Raw genomic sequence first — 21,460 nt, forward strand, 5'->3', positions numbered from 1 at the left:
GCTCCATATCACTCGGCATCAGGGAAATACAAATCAAAACCACCATGAGATATCACCTCACACCAGTCAGAATGGCTAAAATTAACAAGTCAGGAAATGACAGATGCTGGCGAGGATGCGGAGAAAGGGGAACCCTCCTACACTGTTGGTGGGAATGCAAGCTGGTGCAACCACTCTAGAAAACAGCATGGAGGTTCCTCAAAATGTTGAAAATAGAACTACCCTATGACCCTGCAATTGCACTGCTGGGTATTTACCCTAAAGATACAAACATAGTGATCCGAAGGGGCACGTGCACCCGAATGTTTATAGCAGCAATGTCTACAATAGCCAAACTATGGAAAGAACCTAGATGTCCATCAACAGACGAATGGATCAAGAAGATGTGGTATATATACACAATGGAATACTATGCAGCCATCAAAAGAAATGAAATCTTGCCATTTGCGATGACGTGGATGGAACTAGAGGGTATCATGCTTAGCGAAATAAGTCAATCGGAGAAAGACAACTATCATATGATCTCCCCGATATGAGGGAGAGGAGATGCAACATGGGGGGTTGAGGGGGTAGGAGAAGAGTAAATGAAACAAGATGGGATTGGGAGGGAGACAAACCATAAGTGACTCTTAATCTCACAAAACAAACTGAGGGTTGATGGGGGGAGGGGGTTGGGAGAGGGGGTGGGGTTATGGATATCGGGGAGGGTATGTGCTATGGTGAGCGTTGTGAAGTGTGTAAACCTGGCGATTCGCAGACCTGTACCCCTGGGGATAAAAATATATGTTTATAAAGCTGTAAAAAAAAAAAAAAAAAAAGAAAGAAAGGATGAATCCCCAAGTTTTGTAGCAACATGGACGGGACTGGAAGAGAGTATGCTGAGTGAAATAAGTCAAGCAGAGAGAGTCAATTATCATATGGTTTCACTTATTTGTGGAGCATAACAAATAGCATGGAGGACAAGGGGAGATGGAGAGGAGAAGGGAGTTGAGGGAAATTGGAAGGGGAGGTGAACCATGAGAGACTATGGACTCTGAAAAACGATCTGAGAATTTTGAAGGGGTGGGGGGTGGGAGGTTGGGGGCACCAGGTGGTGGGTATTGTAGAGGGCACGGATTGCATGGAGCACTGGGTGTGGTGCAAAATAATGAATACTGTTATGCTGAAAAAAATAAAAAAAATTAAAAAAAAAAAAAAAAGAAAAAGAAATAGGCAGCCTCAGGACAATGAGCGGCAAGTACAGAAAGCCACCAGGTCAGATGGCAGCAGGACAGAAGGCTCTGGGAACAGACGCGTTTAATAAAAAATATATCTGAAAACAGAAAAGGAAAAAAATAAAATAAAATAAAATAAAATAAAAAATATATCTGATACACTCTCTGATCTGTTGGGCCATATGAAGAGGGGTTCTGATGGAAAAACTTGAGGCTGAATTTCAGTAAGGCCAAGCATGTTTGCCTCTTTTGCTCACGGATGTATTTTCCAGCACCCTGAAAGTGATCAGGAAATGTTTATTGTTCCAATTAATTAAAACTAAGAAATATAAGCAGTAAATTATTAACTCTGAGAGAAAACAAAAAGATGTATCAAAACGGCAATTCAGCATCATGCCATTTAATTAGATGGCTAAGCAGTGTCTTTAGAGATAAGTGCTGACTCCTGATTTCACAGTAACGACAGCAGGATATCAGGGTTCTGGAGGATGGGTGGGGAGGAAGTGTCTGAGGGAGAAAGGGTTGACAATGGTGCAGAATGGCCAAGTATGATGTAGATTTGCAGGTAGTGTCAGAAAGTTTAGTTCCCAACTTCCATTACAGAAAATCAGTAGATAAGGCTGAAAACCATAAGGTAAAGAAAAGCAGGATAAACATGGTAATGAATAACATGAAAATATACATTAGAAGAAACAACTAAAAGGAGTTAAAGGTATTTGCATTTGGGGTATTTGCTAAGTTACAGGGGGCCAGAACAGAGATATACAGGGCAGGGGACAGTGGCTGTTAAGAGCCCATGTTAGTTATTTGAGTTTTAAAATAATGTATCAGTCCTAATTGGATTAAAAAAAAATTAATCCTAAAAAAATGCTCATACCGTAGGCCTAGCTGTTCTACACCTAAGAACTTCTCCCAAGAGAATAATCAGAGATGCAAAGACTTACGTTCACTACTATGATCTTTGTAATAGGAAAAAATGGGATGAGGGATTTAAAAATAGGGATCTAGTTAATGAAATAAGACAGTATTATGTAGTTATTTTAAAAATAAAGCTTTTAAAGAATAAAAAAGACAGGAGAGAATGCTCCCTTAAAAATCAGGATTTAAAAATTACACAGAGTATAACTTGTTTTTATGTGCTACATGCATAGAAAAAAGAGCAGAAAATAACCATATGGTAAGTCATGTACTCTAGATAACAGGATTGCAGGTCCTTTTTCTTATTTATTCTTTTCTCTATTTTCCAAATTTCCTACAGTGACTTTACAGCAGTCTATCAAGCATTTTTATTGTGTTTCAAATTTTTAGAGCAGAAAAAAGAAAATTGGAAAACAATTCTTGGTATGTCTCTAGAGAAAATCACCTCATTTGGAATATTTAATGGTAAGAAGAAAATTAAACGGCGATGAATACATGGCAGCAAAAAGAGGACCAAAAACCTCAAATCTCACAAAACAAAGTATGCTTGGCACCTGAAACATTTGCAATCATATCCAAACCTCGAAAAAAGCCCTGGCTCTTATATTATTTTCTCTCCTGAGCTTAAACTATTCTCGTCTTTATAACACCCCATGTGTGATCTTTCTGCGTGATGTTCAGTGAAATTCTATCGTTCCAGCTGTGGGCAGCATCTTTGAACGTGGACTTCAGGTTCAAGCCACCTGGGGTCTGAACCCTGGCTTAGGCTCTCACCGCCAGCTTGGGCAGATTTTCTACCATTCCCTACCCTGCTGTGCCTTGCTTTTAAATTGGGGTGATTATTTTACAGGTCTGCTCTGAGAAAAGTAATGTACTTCAAAATGATTATTTGTGCCTGGGACGTAAACCCATCAATACATAGTAGCTATTTTTGGGGGTCTGCTTTGTAAACACAAACCTGCTCTGTTCAGCCATGTTCAGGAAGAGACACTGTACTCATCCATCCATGGACACCTTCTCTCAGACTCGACGTTGTCATGTGTGCCAGGTCTGAGAATGGGTGAGAAGAGATGGGTTTCAAAGAGCAGCACCACAGTGACAAGCTGGCTATTGTCACAGTTTACAGTTGCATCCTTTCCTAAGAAAGTGGCTGTTTTAAAGGGAATCGGACCAACTTGGAAAGGACATGTGAGCTCTCTTCTATAAAGAACAAACTAAGGTTCAAGAGACACAAGAGGCATGTGGTAGTGAAGTAAGACGCCACACCATTGGCAGAGCTGTGTTAGCTGGACTGGCATTGACTGAGGTCAGTGCATCACCTCTACACAAGGATACCCAGGTCGTGATTTTCATTCTAATTTCCTATGACGCTTTAAGTCTTCTCTGTAGGGTCTTCAACAACTCTGCCTTTAGTTTCTACTGTCAAAATCTAGAGAATGGCAAGGTAGAAGGAGACTTCAAGGATGGGGAAGGCTGGCACCATTAAGGAACTGTCAATAAGATCGGAGTTGGTAAAAGGTTTCCTCCATACTTAAATGTGGCAAAGAATAAGATTAACAAGTTAGAATAAGCTTCCTGGTCATTCCTGGCAAAATTCTAGAGAAGATTATTAAACAGATGGCTTAACACTACTTAGAATACCAACTAAACTAACAGTGTCCACAACCCCCTTCTTGCTCCTTTGTAAAAGGGTACTAGACCAGGAATGGAGAAAAGGCGAAATGTCCTGTGACATGACATCTTGACATCAACCCTTTTACGGTATCTTTGTGGGTAAGGTGGGAAAGTGACAGGCTAAGTAGTTAGCTGATTTGTACCGGGTGAGCAAAGATATTAAAACAATGTTGATCTCTGGACCCATGTCAACTTGGAAGCTGTCTCTAGACAACTGAAAACCAAAATAGAAATACTGATGGCCCATTTGGAAGAAAAAACTAATAAATCAAAAGACAACAAAAACCTTCAAGGGTCAATGTCACATTCAAATATTTAGAAAAGAAGCAAAGTAATATTGAATAGGGATTAAGGGAAAATTCCACACTCTGGGAATATAAATAAAGCATGAGTTGCCAGGAGGCAAAAGAGGAATAGTGACAGGGAGGTAACTGGGCCTAACACCAGTCCATACAGAAAACACTGGAAGGTGTAGTCCTGGAGTCACAGCTGTTGCATGCTGTGACTGCTGTGCCTTTGGGCTGCACACAAGCCCGGTGTGTAGGACCTGATGGGTCCTCGGGAAATGTGGCCCCTCCTTTCCTCCAAGCTCTGGATTACTCAGTTTCTGGAAGAATGAATGGAGTTCTGGCTTGCCATGTAAGTGGAGAGTACTGCAAACTGGAGCATGCTCAGAGGAGGGCAACTAGAGGGGAAGGGATCAGGACACCGCACCAGTAACGGCCTGCTGACCTGAGGGTGGTGAGGACATGTGGCCGCGAGAAAAATATGCTGCAGGACACATGACCCACGTCCGCAAAGGCGAGTAGGACCTGCTCTGGAAGGCAAAGCAAAGACCAGCAAGCGAAACCACCAAACAGGAGCTGCCCTGAATCTAGGTGGTTATCTTTCACAGGGCTCGAGCCCTACCAGGGCCTCAGGCCACAGGCGCGCAGGCTGGGCACTGCACTCCAGGGAACACCACTGGTTGGGAATAAGGGCCGGCCAAATTTTCCTGTTTTAAATTATTTTCTATAAAGGGCAAGATAGTATTTTCAGCTTTGGGGGCCATAAGTTCTCCGCCACAGCTTCCATAATGTCTCAATTCTACAGCAGTAGCGCCAAAACAGCCATGAAAGGCAGGCAAATGGGCAAGACTGTGTTTTATATCTGTCTTTACAAAATCAGGCGGTGGACCGGATTTGGCCCTCGGGCTGTAGCCTGGAATGTAGACTGTGATGCGAATGTGGCCCACTGAAGCTGGGTAACATCTAGAGTCACTCAGATAGGCTGGAGGATCATGCACCAAGGATTTTGGAAGACTGCTGTCTCTCACTTTGGAGGAAAGATTAAGTGGTCTTCATCTCTTTCACTTCTCAAAGTCCAGGAAAACCTGGCCATGAAAAAGGAACTAGAAAAACCGGATGCTCTCACAGTCAGGTCTGACAGTAGCAGGCTCTCCTGGGTCCTGGTCTAACACTCCTTCACCAGAGCTCACAGCTCCTAGCCTGGCACCCCTCCACTTGATGGCCAGTGGACATTCTGAAATCTTCTAAGTGCCAGCTAGTCAATCACTAGCCAGTTGCCTATTTCTCAGAGACCTTCCTGCATGGAGGTCCGTGTCTTTGCTGCCCTGGAGACACACAGAGAGAATCCAGTGGCCAGGGGGATCTGTGTGATTCTCCCCTTTGGAGACTAAGAACAGTTGGCAGAGATCAAATGTCATCCACAGAAGGCCAGATCTTCACCCCATGACTCCACACGTCCAAGATTTCATCCCAAGTTATGGGGAGCAGAATAGTTGACTCAAACAGTGAGAAAATCTGGATTCTGGATCCAGATATGCCATTATGACTTACTTATCCAAGTACCATCTTTCAGGACACATGAAGCTAAAATCAAGAACCCAACGTAGGTCAAGCCTCACAAATACCATGGAGGACTAATGACAACTTCGCTGTGGCCTTCTGAGGACTCGAAGTCGCACAGCAACATTCCCAAACCGAGGATGATTTCTGTAAAAACAAATACTACATTCTTCAACAGGGGTTTTATATTTGAATAGACAGGAAAATACATACAAGAAATTGATCTCCACCAACTCTACCCACTTTGTGACCAAATGCCCAAATCCCACCCCAAACGTGTGATCCTTCTGTTAAAGTCTTGACTATATTTAGCTTATTCTCTGAAATGAATAGAACTTGCCCCCACTTTGGTGCCTCTAAAAAACTGGGAAGCTTGTTAGCTTTGGTTAAAAGGTCTGTGGAAAAAGTCACACAGAGAACCTTTTAAAACCATTTGCTGAAACTACATTTTGATCATTATAATAATGGCCAATATTTTCTGAGCACTGTGCGCCAGCTCTCCTTATGCATGTTTTCATGCAGCTTCCCAGTGTCCCAATGTGAGCTAGTTTCTGTACTACAGATGAGGAGATGGAGATGTGAAGATGTGAGCTCCCTAAATGTGCTGGCCTCCATCACACCCCTCTTGGAACTCAGATTCGAACCCAGCAGCCCCAGCACAGAGCCTGTACGGTTGGGTGCTGCATACCCTGGGTCTCATCATGATCCCTCCGCATGGACAGCCTTCCTCAGGCACCCTTATGTCTCCCTCGCTCACTCATTTTGGTGTCATTTCAGAGAGGTTTTCCCTGACAGTGCCCAACTGGAAACAGTACCTCCTTTCCCTGCTATCTCCTCACCTCGTTTACTGCTTTATTTCCAGTTTTGTTTTGTTTTTTTTAGGAAATGTTTTTCTCTTTTGCGGTATATAAGAAAAATGCTGTTTATAAAGTCTTTCCTTTTGAAAATACTACCCTTGGGGCACCTGCCTGGCTCAGTCAGTTAAGCATCTGCCTTTGGCTCAGGTCATGATCTCAGGGTCCTGGGATGGAGCCCCAAATCAGGGTCCCTGCTCAGCAGGGAGCCTGCTTCTCCCTCTCTCTCTGCAGCTCCCTTCTCATGCTCTCTCTCGCTCTCCCTCTCAAATAAATAAAATCTTAAAAAAAAAAAAGAAAAAAGAAAATACTACCTTATTACTACATAGACTCAAAGACAGATTATGGCTGCTTTTTGTCACTGATAGCCGAGAGGTGTGAAAAACCACAGCTGAGTGAACCCCTCAGAACCCTCAGTTGACAGGTCAGCATGCCCAGCCATGAGCAAGCACCCATCATGGGCTTTCTAGGCCAACTCAGTGGCTACTAACAGCCCTCTACTTTAAGGGAGCAAAAGTCCTCCCTACTTGGCACAGCCATGTGCCAACAGCCACCTTCTTAATCCCCACAACATTCCTGGAGGTACAGAGAAGGCAGTTTCTCTTCAGCACTGTGTTACTCTGTCTGACAGGGGCCAAAAATGTAATGAGAGAGCAGAGCTCATAACCGTCACTTGGAGGACACTCAATTGGGATCGAGAGCGCCACTGGAGAGAAACCACTGGAATTTCAGTCAAGTGGTCTACTAAATTTCAGGGTCACATACCATCAGATTCAGCTTTTACTAATCTTCTCTTAGCCCCAACCCAAATGAACCCTGAAATAAAGTCCTAAATATTTACTTTGGTCTTCCACTAATCTTGCCACAACCTGTACAACTCACATTAACCATACTTAATGAAAGCAATTATTGAGAAAGTTCTATTAGCATAAAGTTTAGACAGGTTAATGACTATCTTCCCATGAGAGCTGAGCTTTACAGCATAGGAATTCCCCTCCCTACTTTGGAATGAGAAGGTATAGCCAGGGGTCAAGCACAGTTTCCAGACTTCTTCAGTTTGCTGTGACCAGGGCTATATCACTTCCTCAATATGATTATGAAAATTCCTTGGGGCATCTGGGTGGCTCAGTCTGTTAAGCGTTCGCCTTCAGCTCAGGTCACGATCTCAGTGTCTTGGGATCAAGTCCTGCGTTGGGCTCCCTGCTCAATGGGGACTCTGCTTCTCCCTCTTTCTCTGCCTCTCCCCCTGGCTTATAGACACATATCCCTATCCTTGTCCCTAGATGGCTATAGAGTTTGAAGGTCATTCCCAAGGCCAAAAGGCCAGGCAAAACCAATGGGTCCTCTTGAACTAGTGTAAAGCAGCTCTAGGTTGAGGGTCAAGACAGGTATTGTGGGTACTGCCAATACTCCTTTCCTTCTCCTCCACTGCACGGCGTGCCCCTTTGTTCACAACAGATGCCCTGGTTTCCCACGTGGATGCCCTTCCATTGGCTGACACAAGGCCTGGCACCAGACAGGCAGTGTTGGTTGTAAAACATCCAACAGTGTCTGCCACAGTACTTTGTGCCTCCACCCTTTTAACCCCAAAGAGTGGGATCTGTCAGTAAGTGGGGTGAAGACACTGTGCCAAGCTCACAGACACACTGTTTCACTGCATCCCCATGGGCACAGAGGACAGCACTGGCATTGCTATCGCCCTTGTACAGAGCATGGAGCGGAGGCTCAGTGATGGTGAATAAGATGCCAAGCGTGAGTAGAAAAGGCTCCAGGAGTTCTGTTCAAGATTGTCTAACACCAGACCAGGTCTAGCGTGTGACTGCCAAGCAGCTTCCAGAAATCTCTTTCCCCAGGTCCCAATACTATTTTCTCTATAATAGATAGCATCAGGACTAGGTAGTTTACACACTCAATAAGCGCTAGCCATCTGCTCCCACCCTCTGGCTCACAGGATAAACTTGGAGTCAGGTTAATAAGTACAAGTCCCAGTGGCCAAAAGTGACTGAGCTCTGATTTTGTGCCTGGCCTTGAGTGTCTCCTGTGTTTGAATTCCTAACCCTCATCACAATCCCGTAGCACCGGTACTTTATGCCCATTGTATGGATGAGGAAAGTGACTGGGTTCAACCAAGGAGACATGGGCAGGAGGTAGCAGAGCTAGGATTTGAATCCAGGCTGTCAGGGTCTAAAGTCTGTCTCTGAACCACAAACCTGTTCAGTCTTGTCCCCCCACAGTGGGAGAAGTATTAGCACGAGGCCTTCACTTGATGCTCCCTGTGGCTCTTCTGTAATGACTTCTACAGGCCCGTCCCTAGCTGCACGGAGGTTGAGAGTAAGTTCCCACAGTTGATGTTGACTCAAAAGGCTCCCCAACATGGAACATTAAGACAGCTTTACACCAGCTAACAGTGTAGCTGGACAACTCTGACAAGGGAAACCAACATACGGTTTCAACCCTCCATCGACCCCAGACACACAAGCCTTCTGTGGGCTCTGCCAAGGCTATGGGTCCTCAGCTTGACATGAGTGGACTTGGGTGCTGTGATCCAGCCCGTGAGATCTGCTTTAGGTCCAAAGGTAAAGGAGAGAGAGAGAGAGAGAGACAGAGAAAGGAGATCATTCTGGAGAGTAATGAGGAGGACATCTGCTACCATGAACTGTGGGGTCGCTCAGCCCCTCTCAGCCACACCACTAACTGGATGCCTCTTTCCTTCTTTTTTAAATGCAACAAACCATTTCAGACCACCTTCACCACAGAGGCTTTCTCTCTTCCTTTTCCGAGCTACACCAAGAAGGAAAAAAACATCAACAAAAACTAGCAACTGGTTTTCCTTTAGGTTGCCTAATTTTAGAAGCTATGGATCTGCAAAGCCAACAGCAGAGCTTAAAAGAAAGTCCATCGAAATCCCACAAGCTTCCATAGCTAAGAAACCGTTTTAACCAGCCAGCGATAGATACAGTCTCCTGCCCCCAGGGAAACAACTTTAATTCTACAATTTTTCCGACTTTTTAAATCTCAGGCTCTAGAACGCCTCTTTGAAATAGGTGTCAATAAAAACAGGTACAGGACAGAGTGGCAGAGACAAGGGAGTGTCTGCAGGAGAGCGTCTGCTGTGCCGCGGCTATGGAAGGTCTCCGGAATCAATACCGTCTGCGGAATGATAGCACAACTGTATCCACGTACCTCATTTAGCCAAATTAGAGCAAGTGGGATCTGTCACCTTCTAATTAAAACAAACAAATCTATTTCAGCATGTCCTATCTCTGATCCTCTGATCCTGAACAGCCCTGTGTAGAGGCATTTGCATCCATGAGAGTAAAGCCCCTACAAGTTCCCAAGGTCAGGACCGCACTGCACGTTCCTGAGAGCTCCTGTTCTCCACTACCCTCAAGCGGCTGGGGAGAAACAGCATTGCTCATAGGGATACAGACTCAACTTTTTTTTTTTAAATAAGATTTCATTTACTTATTTGAGAGTGAGGGAGAGTGAGAGAGAGCACGAACAGCATGTTGGGGAGGGTGGGGCAGAGAGAGGGAGAGGGAGAGATCCCAGGACCTTGGGATCATGACCTGACCTTTTTCCTTCTTGCTGAAGGCAGATGCTTAATTGACTGAGCCACCCAGGTGCCCCCTACTCTGACTTTCTGAAATGAAAAAGCTAAATACTTTTTTTTTTAAGATTTTATTTATTTATTTGAGAGAGAGAGAGAGAGCACAAGAAGTGGGAGGGTCAGAGGGAGAAGCAGACTCCCTGACAAGCAGGGAGCCCGATGCGGGACTCGATCCCAGGACTCCAGGATCATGACCCCAGCCGAAGGCAGTCGCTTAACCAACTGAACCACCCAGGCGTCCCAAACTATGTACTTCTTAAAGGGTAACAAGTCCAAAGGCATTAGTATCAGTGGGTTCCTGCTTTTCTGCAAAGACTCTTCATTCAGAGCAATATAACTCTATTATATTATAGCTTGTCAGAATTGTTTGAAGCCTATTTGCATAATTAGCCACCAAAAATTATAAAATAAATGATCTTATTATGGAACCTTAGTTTTCAGAAAGTGTAGCAAAGCAAAAGCATTTTCCTCTTTGAACAGGATAGCAGTCAACTTTGATATTCAGGAAAATATCAAAGCAGGCCAAGGGCAAAAACAATGATCCAGAACTGTGTGGTCATCACTGTCATTACAGCAGTTCTAGGACAGTGGCTGACCCCGGTGCTTGTCCCAGAAGGGGAGGAGCGTATTTAGTTGGACACTTATTGCAAACCTGCTACTTGCCAGGCTCCCAGGTAGGTACTGGGTTCAAACAAAAAACGTAGGCTATCTTGCCCATACCTTCAAAGAGCTTAGAGCTTGGCTGCAGAGAAAGATGAAGCCTGGGAAGGTCCGAGGATGTCCACAGCAGTGGTGAAAACACAAAGCAAGGGCACGAGAAACCTCTGGGGCTGGAGCGTCTCTATAAGGCTTATTGTGGGAGACAGTGCTTTTAGAGGAGTTTTGAAAAAGATGATAATTAAAAGCCAGAAAAACGGAAGGGCATTCCAGGCTGAGGACAGAAACATGTAAATGTGTAACAGCATAAATAAATAGCATGGTGTAGGCGAGGCTAGCTCCCAGCAGGGCTGTGCACATTCAGCCAGAACAGCAGCATTTAAAATGGTAGAAGAAAGGTTAGCATTCTTGGAGCTGTGTCCTCTGAACCCCCAAGGAAAGGAAAGTTTGAGTCAGGCTTAGGACCATTCTGTAAATCCAAAACATAATGTGACATGCGTCTGTGGTCACCATACCTATTTTATCTGCTGCCTGGAATCCGCCTCCCCCCAAGACACACTGGGGTATGTGTGTCCTGCATGACCCACGCATACGCAATGAGGATGTCATTGAGCACTGTGACTACATGATCAGAACCCTCCCCAATGATGCTCCCAGAAACCTAGACCCCACTGTCACCATTTCAACCCCCACCCCAAGAAGATAGCCTTAGAATGAAGGCAACTCAGAAGCCAATACAGATGAGCTTTTTGAAGATGGTCCCCATGTCTGTACCCAGCAGGGCTGAGCTCAGCATCATCTTCTGAACTAGACAACTGCATGGGCCCCCAACTCCCTGTTTAAGGTGTTTTGGTTTTTTTTTTTTTTTTTGCCTCTTTTAAGAGATTATTGACAAATTCATGGGTTTCCTGCTAAGCCTTTAAGTATTGACAAAAAAAGGTCAATTTGGGAATTTAAGTTTAAAGCACTCAAATGAAGTAACATAAGAGAAACTATTTTCTAATCCATACAGCACTACACAAATATTATTATAGTCACTACCAGTGGTGATATTTGAGTACCTAGTCAATGCAATTTCCATTCTGACATCAACAAAATTAATGCTTTTGAACTGTAATTAGCTAACACTCATATAGCGCTGACTTTGTACCAGCCACCCATCTAAGAAGTTTACTTAATCCTCATCAACAACCCCCATGAAAGCAGGCATTACTAGTATTTCCCCAACTGTACAGATGAGGAAATAGAGCCCTAGAAAGGTTCAGAAAGGTGCCCATGGTCACCAGGTGCGAAGTGGTGGAGCCAGGATTCGAACCAGAGCAGCCTGGCTCCAGAACACCGCCTGACCACATCCATGGCCTGAGCACCGGAACCAACGTTCCAAATTCCTTTAAACTGATATTCTTCAACATGTGGTTTGCAGCAAAGCAACCTGCATTAACATATGGCTACTGTCTTCATAAGATACTGGCGTTGCTGGCTTGTTTCCTCAATAAAGGCATCAGCCGGTCATGACGACAGCTCCTTCCCCATCCTCTCGCATGGTCCACTGTGTCCTTCTCAGGTCAGCTCCACCCGCCATGGGTCTTTAATCCCCCCTTCCCCTGGGCATCACAGCCATGCCCCGTTTCAAGCCTTCTCCGCCCTGCTCCACTCAACTCTCTCACCTGGCTTCCAGTTGGACCCCCTTTAAGGCACCCCACTTCCACATGGCCATTAATTCTTCTCTGAAAATACAGGTCTCATCTCATTATCTGCTGGCTTTATTTAAAGCCTCCTCAGCTGTCACTGCCTACAGAACAAACCCAAACTCCCGAGTTCTACACTGGAAACTCTCCACAGATTGCCTCAACCTACCTTTCTCAGGATCCTCTCCTTCCCTGCCTCTCCAAATAGGCTGTGTAGGCTGTTTCGTGCCGTGAAGTAGATCTTTGGGAACCTGTCTTGTTTTCCTTAACTTATTCAATTTACTCTCTCGTGTCTTGATAATTATAGACTCTGCTTAAAATTAATAAAATAGAACTTCCTCTAAAACATTCTTGTAATTTAAATCTACTCTCTCAGGCTGCTTTGCCATCATTATTCTGAATTAGCGGCTCTTTCATGAAAAGAAATAATTACCTTCTGTATAAGCAGGAGTGAAATGCGTGTTGCCAAAAATTTACTGGTCTGGGTCCAGGAAAGGAGTTTCTTAAGGTCAGGATCCCAAGAGCCTTCTGGGAGTTTATAAAAATCTCTTTCTTGGAGGTCTTAAAGATCAGTTGCAAAATTAAAAGTGGTTGGGGCTTAGGACTTGCAAATAGCCTTGAGAGCAAGAGAGAAGGAGGCTTTACGTCTCAGCTGGCCCATGAGCTGAGCCCAACATCCTCAGCATCTTTCTGCACTGGTCACACGTGGAACACCAGACTCCACGCCACCTTGCAAATAAGAGCTCCTCAAACACAGCGTAACTGACATTTTGGGGTAGACTGTTCACTGTTGTGGGGGCTAGCTTATGCTCTATAAATTGTTTAGCAGCATCCCTGGCCTCTTTCTACCAGATGTCAATAGCACCTTCTCAGTTGTGACAATCAAAAATGTCTCCAGACACTGCCACGTGTGGCTAGGATGTGTAGGTGGGAGGGGGAGGGCAAAATCGCCCGCAGCTGAGAATCAATGCTATAAAAGCCATGCTCAAAGGGCGGCATCACTTCTCCTGAACCGTATGTTCCTTTCTCTTCCTCCTCCTGCGCTCCTTCTCCTTCTTCATGATAAAAATCAAAACACCCTGACCACACAAAGTGAAAACCACACCAACGATGACACACATTTTTCTAGGAAGATACCAGAAGAATTGTTTCTGACAAGTAGCCAAGTCTTTCGTGCTGCCCTGACAAAGAATGAAACAGCGATGTGTCGATGGGAGAAACATGGTCGTTTCTCACATGAATAAGAAAGCACCGTGCAATCTCTGGTCTGCCCTGCTTCTCTGCAGCACCTGCGGGCGCCACAGGCTGGCCCATTACCTGATCCCTAGAAGGCCACCTGTGGAGCTGGGCAGGGGGCTGGGGCACTTCAGGTGCTACTTCCATACAACTGATAAGAGGGGGGGACCCAAAGAGCAAAGAGCACTGGTGCAACTTAATTTCAAGGTCCATTAGCAACACAAAAGGGGGGAAATTGCACTGCCAATGCAAGTCCTGAAACTCAGCGGGGACATTTTTCATTTGCAATTTTTAAATGGTAGAATAATAATTATGATTCTTTTTATTGGGAACAGCAACCCATATCAAATACATTGCACTTCACCAGCAGACACTGGAAATACACCACACGTGGCTGCTCATGTTTGGGAAACGCAGGCCTAGCTACCATTCCATGTAGACTCAATACTAGAAACCAGCCACCGGAGTTGTGCCTGCACCTTCGGGTCTGTGACTGTGCTTCCTAAATGACCTTGTAGTTGTAAGTGATCGTAACACAAAAGCAATGTTATCATTAAGTTGTGCCTTTTAGCAAACACTCCTTGCTGGTCAGTTCCTCAGCTGATGTGGAAAGATGAGAGCTAGTTCTTCAAAGTATAAAGAAAGAAATGCAGAGGGAAACATGCACCGCCCCCCTCACCTGATGGGGAGAGCGGCACAACGTGCCCATTCCCCAAAATATTACAATCTAGTGTTGTAACCATTACCTGCCGTGAGGGCGCCACAGCAGGGAAGAATCTGTGGGAAGTTCAGATATGAAAGGCCAAAAAAAAAAAAAAAAAAAAAAAAAAAAAAATCCTACTTCATAGGTGGCGTTTGCTAGGGTTTGAGAAAGGGAAATGAAATGCCAAGCCCCACTTCCAAGCAAATCCCTAGGAGCAGAAATGGAAAAGAGAAGAAGTTGTTTCTCCAGAAGGAGAAACTCCTTTTAGCAGTGAAACCACATGCTGTCTGTCCCCTCCAGCATCATCCAATCCGCGTGGGCAGTTACGGAGTACTGTCAACAGGTAGGCTTTGAACAAGACTATGGGCTAAACAAAGATTAAGGGGACACCCTCGGGCCTCAGATGGCAAGCACATTCACGATCACAGTTTTTTGTTTGGTTTGGTTTTCTTTTTTATTTTTCTTTTTTTTTTTTTAATCTTTCCCCTATGTTAGCACATGGCAAAGAACTCCAGATCCAACACTATTCGCTCCGCATCATAATTTAAAACCATAAAAGTAGAGAAAAGCAGACTCGGTCTTTCCAAAAACAAAAACATCATTCTGAAAGGGGATAATTTTGGCAAAGAAACATTCAAGTTCTTTCAGGGAAGAGAAACTGATTTACTAGGCGACTGGTTGAAGGGTGGGGATTTTTTTTTTTTAAATCTAGGTTTTAGCTTCTTTGATTCGCCTACATCTTCAACAAGATAAACCAAGCTCAAAAATGCAGTTCAAGCTAATTCTTGATTCCAATGAAGTTCGTTTCCAGCTAGATTTCTCTAGGGGAACATCCCTTTCGCATCATCCAAAAGCCCAAGAGTGATAAACTTGGAAAGAAAAGCCATTTTGGATAAAAGGTACAGAGAACACAGCTGAACAGAGGAAGGGCATGTATACGCACATACACACGGAACTATCCCTGAAAAGAAAATAAATTTAGGGAACCCTTCTTCAACTGCCATGGTACCCAATTTAGAAGCAGTTTAGAGCCAACCAGAAGATATATCAGCAAGCAATAAGACGCAATAGTAAGCAATCAGAAACATCAGTGAGCAGTAAGACACTGGAGTAAGCAGTAAAGACACACCAGGGAGAACATTTCTGAGCAACTACCACATGTCTTAATGCAAAAAGAGAGAAAGAAAAATTTCACTCAATCGGGACTGGAACCCTATAACAATGAACTCTCTCCCAGCTCCGAGCCATTTCTGCTAGGACAGTAGGGGTACGGGGACCGTAGGGCCATCGCTCAGAGAGAGGGCAACAAAAGCAAGAAATGGCTTCTTCCTGAGCAAGGGCTACAAACTGAAGTTCCTGTCCTCCTTTTTGGCACTCTCATCTGCAGACAGGGCAAAGAGTTTAGATATAAGTTGTTTAGCTGACAAACTATAAAGCTCCCCTCCCCCACCCTCCAGGGAAATAAAGGAGGATGGCTCTATTTCCTCATGGCCTCGCTAAGGGAGGAATGCACATGCTTACACAGGGACAAGCTTGTTTTTACACAGGTTGGCCACAAAAACAGACCCTTAAGACATGGAGAACTTCCTTACTAGACAAGTTATTAAATACCCCAGGAAACTGTCAGCTCTCCAGGAACTTCTAAGAAAATGGCAGCCTATTTTTCAAAACTTGCCCATTTGTGATGATTTACAAAGGAAAGCAAGGAAGACAGCCAATATTCACCATCTCTCCTCTTTATGGTGCTCGGTCTTAAGCTGAGGCTCAAGGGATTCCAATACCAAAGGTAGCCCCTGCTCCAAACACCCAAACTCCATAAACTCTAGCTTCTCCTAGATGTTGAGAAGACTGGGTAAAATTGTGTGCCTCCAAGAGTCACAAACATTAACTAGTGTTTCCTGGATGGCTGCTGGATATTAGTTTCCTCCCCTCCCTTCCAATTACTTGCTGGGTCACAATCCATGCCTAGGAGTCTGTATCTCTTCCATAAGAGCCCTATGCCTCAATTCTACCCACCTTCACAATGCACCTTCTTGTGAGAAGCCTCATAGCTACCCCCATTTACACGGCCACTGTCGATGGGATTTGGGGCATATAGATTATTTTCCTGATTGGCCAATAAAAATCTCAAAGACAGAGTGGTTCACATACAAAAAATACAAAGGAAGGAGAATGAAGTTAATTATCAGAGGCACAACTTTAAATCTGTTCCCTCCTCCCCCCATCTCCCCAACCCCACAAAACACACAAAATCCTTTGGTTCTTTAAATATCAGTAAAACATAATACTAGTGGCACGGGGCAAGGAGACCCATCAGAGCTAACAACTTAGAGAATGTGCTCAAGAGGTATGTGTTAATTGAGTCAACTAACTCACTCAGTATGTGGGGCTGGGAACCCATTAGAAGGAAGTAGTCACCAACTCCCTCCCATTTCATCCCTGGAGGTCTACCTACAATTCTGGACCCAGGTACTTGGAGCCTAGGTAGGATTAGCCTCCCAGAGAGCCTGGCACACAAAGAGGACAGTCAAAGGCTGATCCCTCATCAGGGCAGAGAATGACAACAGACCTGTTTACAGGGGCTGTATAGGACAGAGACCGTGGGAGGTGGCAAAGGTCAAGGCAGAGCACCCCACTCCACCTCTGGAAATAGGATAATACAGAACTGCCATGAAGTCAGCAGACAGGACATGTCCAACAGCATTGCCTACTGCAGACAGGGTGGAGGAGTGGAGACTAGAGAGGCATGGGTTCCATTTATTAATAAGCAGCTCAACACAGTGGGAGGTTTTCTTGTCTAATTACAGAAGCTGTTGGAAACTGCGGGGAAGATAGGATTTATGGCCCAGATGACACTGCCTCTGTGTTGTAATTAAAAGTTATTTTTAATACCTTTCTTTGGTTGGACGCTTTGGATTATTAGAAATATATTTTGTAATTTAACACTTGCTAAAGGGCAAAGAACAGAAGAGAAAAGTAATACAACAAGTTTGCATAATGGGAAACAATTAAATGTTTTGACACTGGGAGGTAGGAAAGGAAAAGAATCTCTCCCACTTTAGTCTGTACATTTCTACAGCGCAAGTGAGAGGTAGAGAGAAACCCAAAAGGACGCTAAATTCGATTTTCAAAGTAGCAGAAAGCAACCCAGCTCCTTATTTTATCCATTAAGTAGAATTTGGATACCAACACCAGGAGCGCAGACAACTCATTTACAACCCTTCACCTAAAGCAACTCATCTTTATCCTCAGGCTCTCTGCTTTTTCATTCTAATGAAAGCAAATCCTAGCTCAACCAGAGACTCAGACCAACCCCAGGGCAGTGCAAAGGGGGCATCCAACATAAGCCGTGGGCAGACCAGGCTGTGTGTGATCTGGGATTGGTTTTTAATCTATGCTTCTTTTCTCATCCAAGATTCCACTTTAAAGAGGAGGCTAGACAAAGTGCATCCCCGGGAGCAGCGACAGAAGCAGCCCAAGCTCAGGCAGGGGCCGTTTATTTTATCAGTCCCATTTCCAGAATTTCTATCTCCCCATGTACACACGAAACGCATTTTCTGCAATGGTGGCTCTTCCTTAACAATGGGAAGGAGAGAATCTCTTACACAGAACAGACTTTTGAAACTGTCTGATAAAAACGGGGAGGAGAAAGGATCTCTAGCTGGCACAAACTTCCCAGATAACCTCTCTATTCCATTTATCCATGCAAAGAATCTTCTCATTAAAAGTGAATTCTGGAGCTTATTATATGAAATGTGTCACAGAAACCACCAGATATTACACATCGCGTTGAGCCTTTAAAGTCTTTTAACATGTTAATCAAAAATAAATTTAAAATCAGCTTCAGAGGGGTCGTACCAAGATGATGGGGTTTACCCCAATAAGAACCACTGTGCTCCTTGATTCTTTTCCCAGGTCAGAGCACAGTTGGACTCCACGTCAGGGCGCACAACAGCCGCTCTTACCTGCCACATTAATTTTCTCAAGTGCGACCAAGCTGGGGACAGCTGTGGTGGAGTTGGTCGCATTTGTTCCCGTGCCGTTGACTACAAGATTGTCCACCTTTGACTCTAACTTGCCAATGCGCTGCAAGATATTATCCAACAGCACGGCGAGAGTTTTCTTCAGATCTGTAAAAGAAAATGCAGAGAGTTTAAAAACTCTTTGGCTTCTGTACATGTTGTCTGGTGCATTTTCTCTCTCCTCTCCTCTTCCTCCTCCTTCTGTCTCTGACATGAAGAACCAAAAAAAGTGGCATAGTTGAGAAATACTGCTTGAAGACATGTCTTGAAAAACCCTATCTTAAAGATGACAGAGGCCATCTTCAAGTGGCCCAGAGAGTACAAAATACATTGGTCTCTTCGGTCACACGAGTTTAGCAGGAGGGGACATAAAATTATTTCCAGCCACTAAGGAGATAGAAAAACTCCATGTTTCTTAGCATACTATCAAAGCACTCTATTAACTTCCTTCTTACAGCATGATGGTCTGATCTATACAATGACAACCCCCAAGTAAACGAGGTCTTGCAGTAGCTTCTGGACCAAGTTCAACGTTAGTTTCAGTGCTGTATACTCTAGTACATCCCAATTTTTTTTTTTTTTTTTTTTTTTTTTTTGCCAAGTCTTTACTTCTATTGGGTACTTTGGTAATAGTTAATAAAGACTAGAGTTCCAGATGCTGGGCATGTTGGGTAACTCAGAGGTAACTACAATGAGGTTTAGAAAGATACTTAAATTAAGATCAGACTCATTCCTTCATTTGGGAAATATTTACTCAACAACTACCGTGCCAGGCACTGTTCTAGATGCTGGGATAATCTCTCATGGTGCTTAAATTTAAGACCTGATTCCCGTTCTCACATATCTGACTGTGGGTCACCTCTCCACACTTCTCTCCAGACAGACACTTTATCCTCATGGATACAAAAGCATTTACAAAGTTTGTACACAAGGTATTTCACACATACAAGGAGATTAATTAAGCCTCTCTCCTCTGGAAACTCATAATCAAAGAAAGATACATTGACCTGCACGTGTAGAAGGACACTTGGCTAGCCATCCATGGGACTAGAATCCAGCTTCATGAGTGAATTGGGAGTGGTTCTGGGCACCATGTAGGGAGCAGGTTACGCAACGCCCTGAACTGAAACAAGTGCAAAGTTGCCACTTTCCCTCCTACTGGGAACAGTACCAACTTGCTTTGAGCAGGTGATCTCACCTGACCAGGAGAGAAACGCACACTGGATCAGTTCACCAGCCCCAGAACACAGCCAGCTAACCTTGAACCTCGGCCACAAGACACTCAGGCTGTCCTATTTTGCCAGGTGGAGACGAAAGTCATCAGAAGAGAAACAAAGATGTGTAGTGGACATGGAAGTTTATATTGTTGGTGGTTTACAGATGGGAGCCACGGCAGGAGCAGACTAACTATTGCAAGCAGAAAGCAAACCCACAAAGTCTGGTGCTTTGTGTTTGTTGTGCATAAGCACAACCTCCCCACCACTCTCCCCGAGTGGCACATCAGACTTCCTTATGAGGTCAACCTCTGCAGCAGTTCGTTCATTCATTCTAACAAATACCCAACCAGGGCTATTTCTCGCTCTTCAGCCCGTCTTTCACCTACAGGTAAGAAGACGGCTACGACATTAGAGCAGCAGGGCTAAAAACACCATCACAGCAGAGAAGGGCAGAAGGGAACTAATGTTTCCTGAATGCCTTTTACAGCCCACCCGCAAATCTAAGAAGCCCCACGTTACCTTCGCCTCCTCTGTGAGGTAGGTGAGGTAAAATGACTTCATTTTACAGAGGAGAACACAAAGCTCACAGGCATGAAGTAACGTGCTCACGGCTACTGAGATATTAAACTGGAGTGGGGACTTGAATCGGGTTGGCCTAGTTCCCTGATGCCTCAGTGGACTAGCCAGAAGTCAAGAGCCAGGGTAGAAAAAGAGCCCAAGCATGAAGTTCAAGGTCTTTCCTCCATAGCACTGTGGTTAAGGGCCCAGACTCTGGAGACAAAGTTTTTCAGTTACGTCCTCATTCTTGAGTGCTAAGGATAAACTTAACCTCTTTAGGTTGTTATGCAGACTTTACGAGTTAATTTTTACAAAATGTTCTGAACACCACTTGGTACATGAGAAGCACTATATAACCACTTGCTACACATACAAATAAAAAATAAAACTTCCTCTGGGAAACGCTCTCATCCTTCCTCAAGAAATGTCTTCCTGAGCAAGGCAGGACTCTCATCAGTTTATCAGAAGGGTCATGAGCTCACTGTCCTCCAGGAGTTGCAGTCCCATGGTCAGCATGACTCACCGTCAACCCTGGCATTTCCTCAGCTGGCAGAAATGGGAGCCAGCCACCAGCTGTGCTCTTACAATGAACTGAAAGCATCAACTGCTTCTCTGGAATTCTGAAGATTGCCAGAGGCCGGCCCATGTGGGCAGGGGCAGCGGTGCCACTGGGAGGTGGCTGCAGCATGTGACAAAGCCCTGCTCAGATGCAGGAGATCAAGCCCCTCCATCTCCAGCCTCTTTGCCTGAAGGCCCTATCACCAGCCAAGCAGTCCACAGAGAAAATGGCATTTAAGTATTACCAGCAATTGAGATGAGCTAGACACAGAAGCCTGGGACCCCTAGGATGGGTTAAATCAGGCTTTCTCAGCTTTGATACTCTTGACACTTTGGGCCAGACCATCCTTTGCTGTGGAGAGATGTCTCTCTCATCCATCGAAGGGTGTTTGGCAGCACCCCTGGCCTCTAGCAGCTGAACGACCATAGCAATCCTTCCACGTGACAACCAAAACCCTCCCCTGCCAATGCCCCTGGGGGGAGAGGGGCACGAAGCCCCAATTTGAGAACCACTAAGTTAGGCATACGCTCCCAACCCTTTCTTCCTTACTGCCCCTTTGTACTGAACTTGCATTATGCGTGACCTCCATTTGCTAAGAACTGGAGGCACTGCTACAAATATAATGCAAAGTACAATGAAGGAATCAGCCCTCCTCTCTTCAGGAGCTGACGTGGTCTCTCGAGGGCTGGTAACCTTCTGCAAT

The 21,460-nt window shown here is 44.7% G+C and overlaps 1 protein-coding gene across 3 annotated transcripts in view; it reads right to left on the bottom strand.

The window, feature by feature from the left end:
- The window catches only part of MGAT5 (alpha-1,6-mannosylglycoprotein 6-beta-N-acetylglucosaminyltransferase), a 351,528-nt gene that overhangs the window by 188,963 nt on the left and 141,105 nt on the right, over window positions 1-21,460 (bottom strand). For all 3 annotated transcript variants that reach the window (XM_047722524.1, XM_047722521.1, XM_047722522.1), the window contains one exon: window positions 18,367-18,531. In XM_047722524.1, the coding sequence (XP_047578480.1) occupies window positions 18,367-18,531 (165 nt within the window). The remainder of the gene's footprint in view (window positions 1-18,366; window positions 18,532-21,460) is intronic.

This window comes from Lutra lutra, chromosome 3 (assembly GCF_902655055.1).
Source record: "Lutra lutra chromosome 3, mLutLut1.2, whole genome shotgun sequence".
In the NCBI taxonomy this organism is placed as follows: Eukaryota; Metazoa; Chordata; class Mammalia; order Carnivora; family Mustelidae; genus Lutra; species Lutra lutra.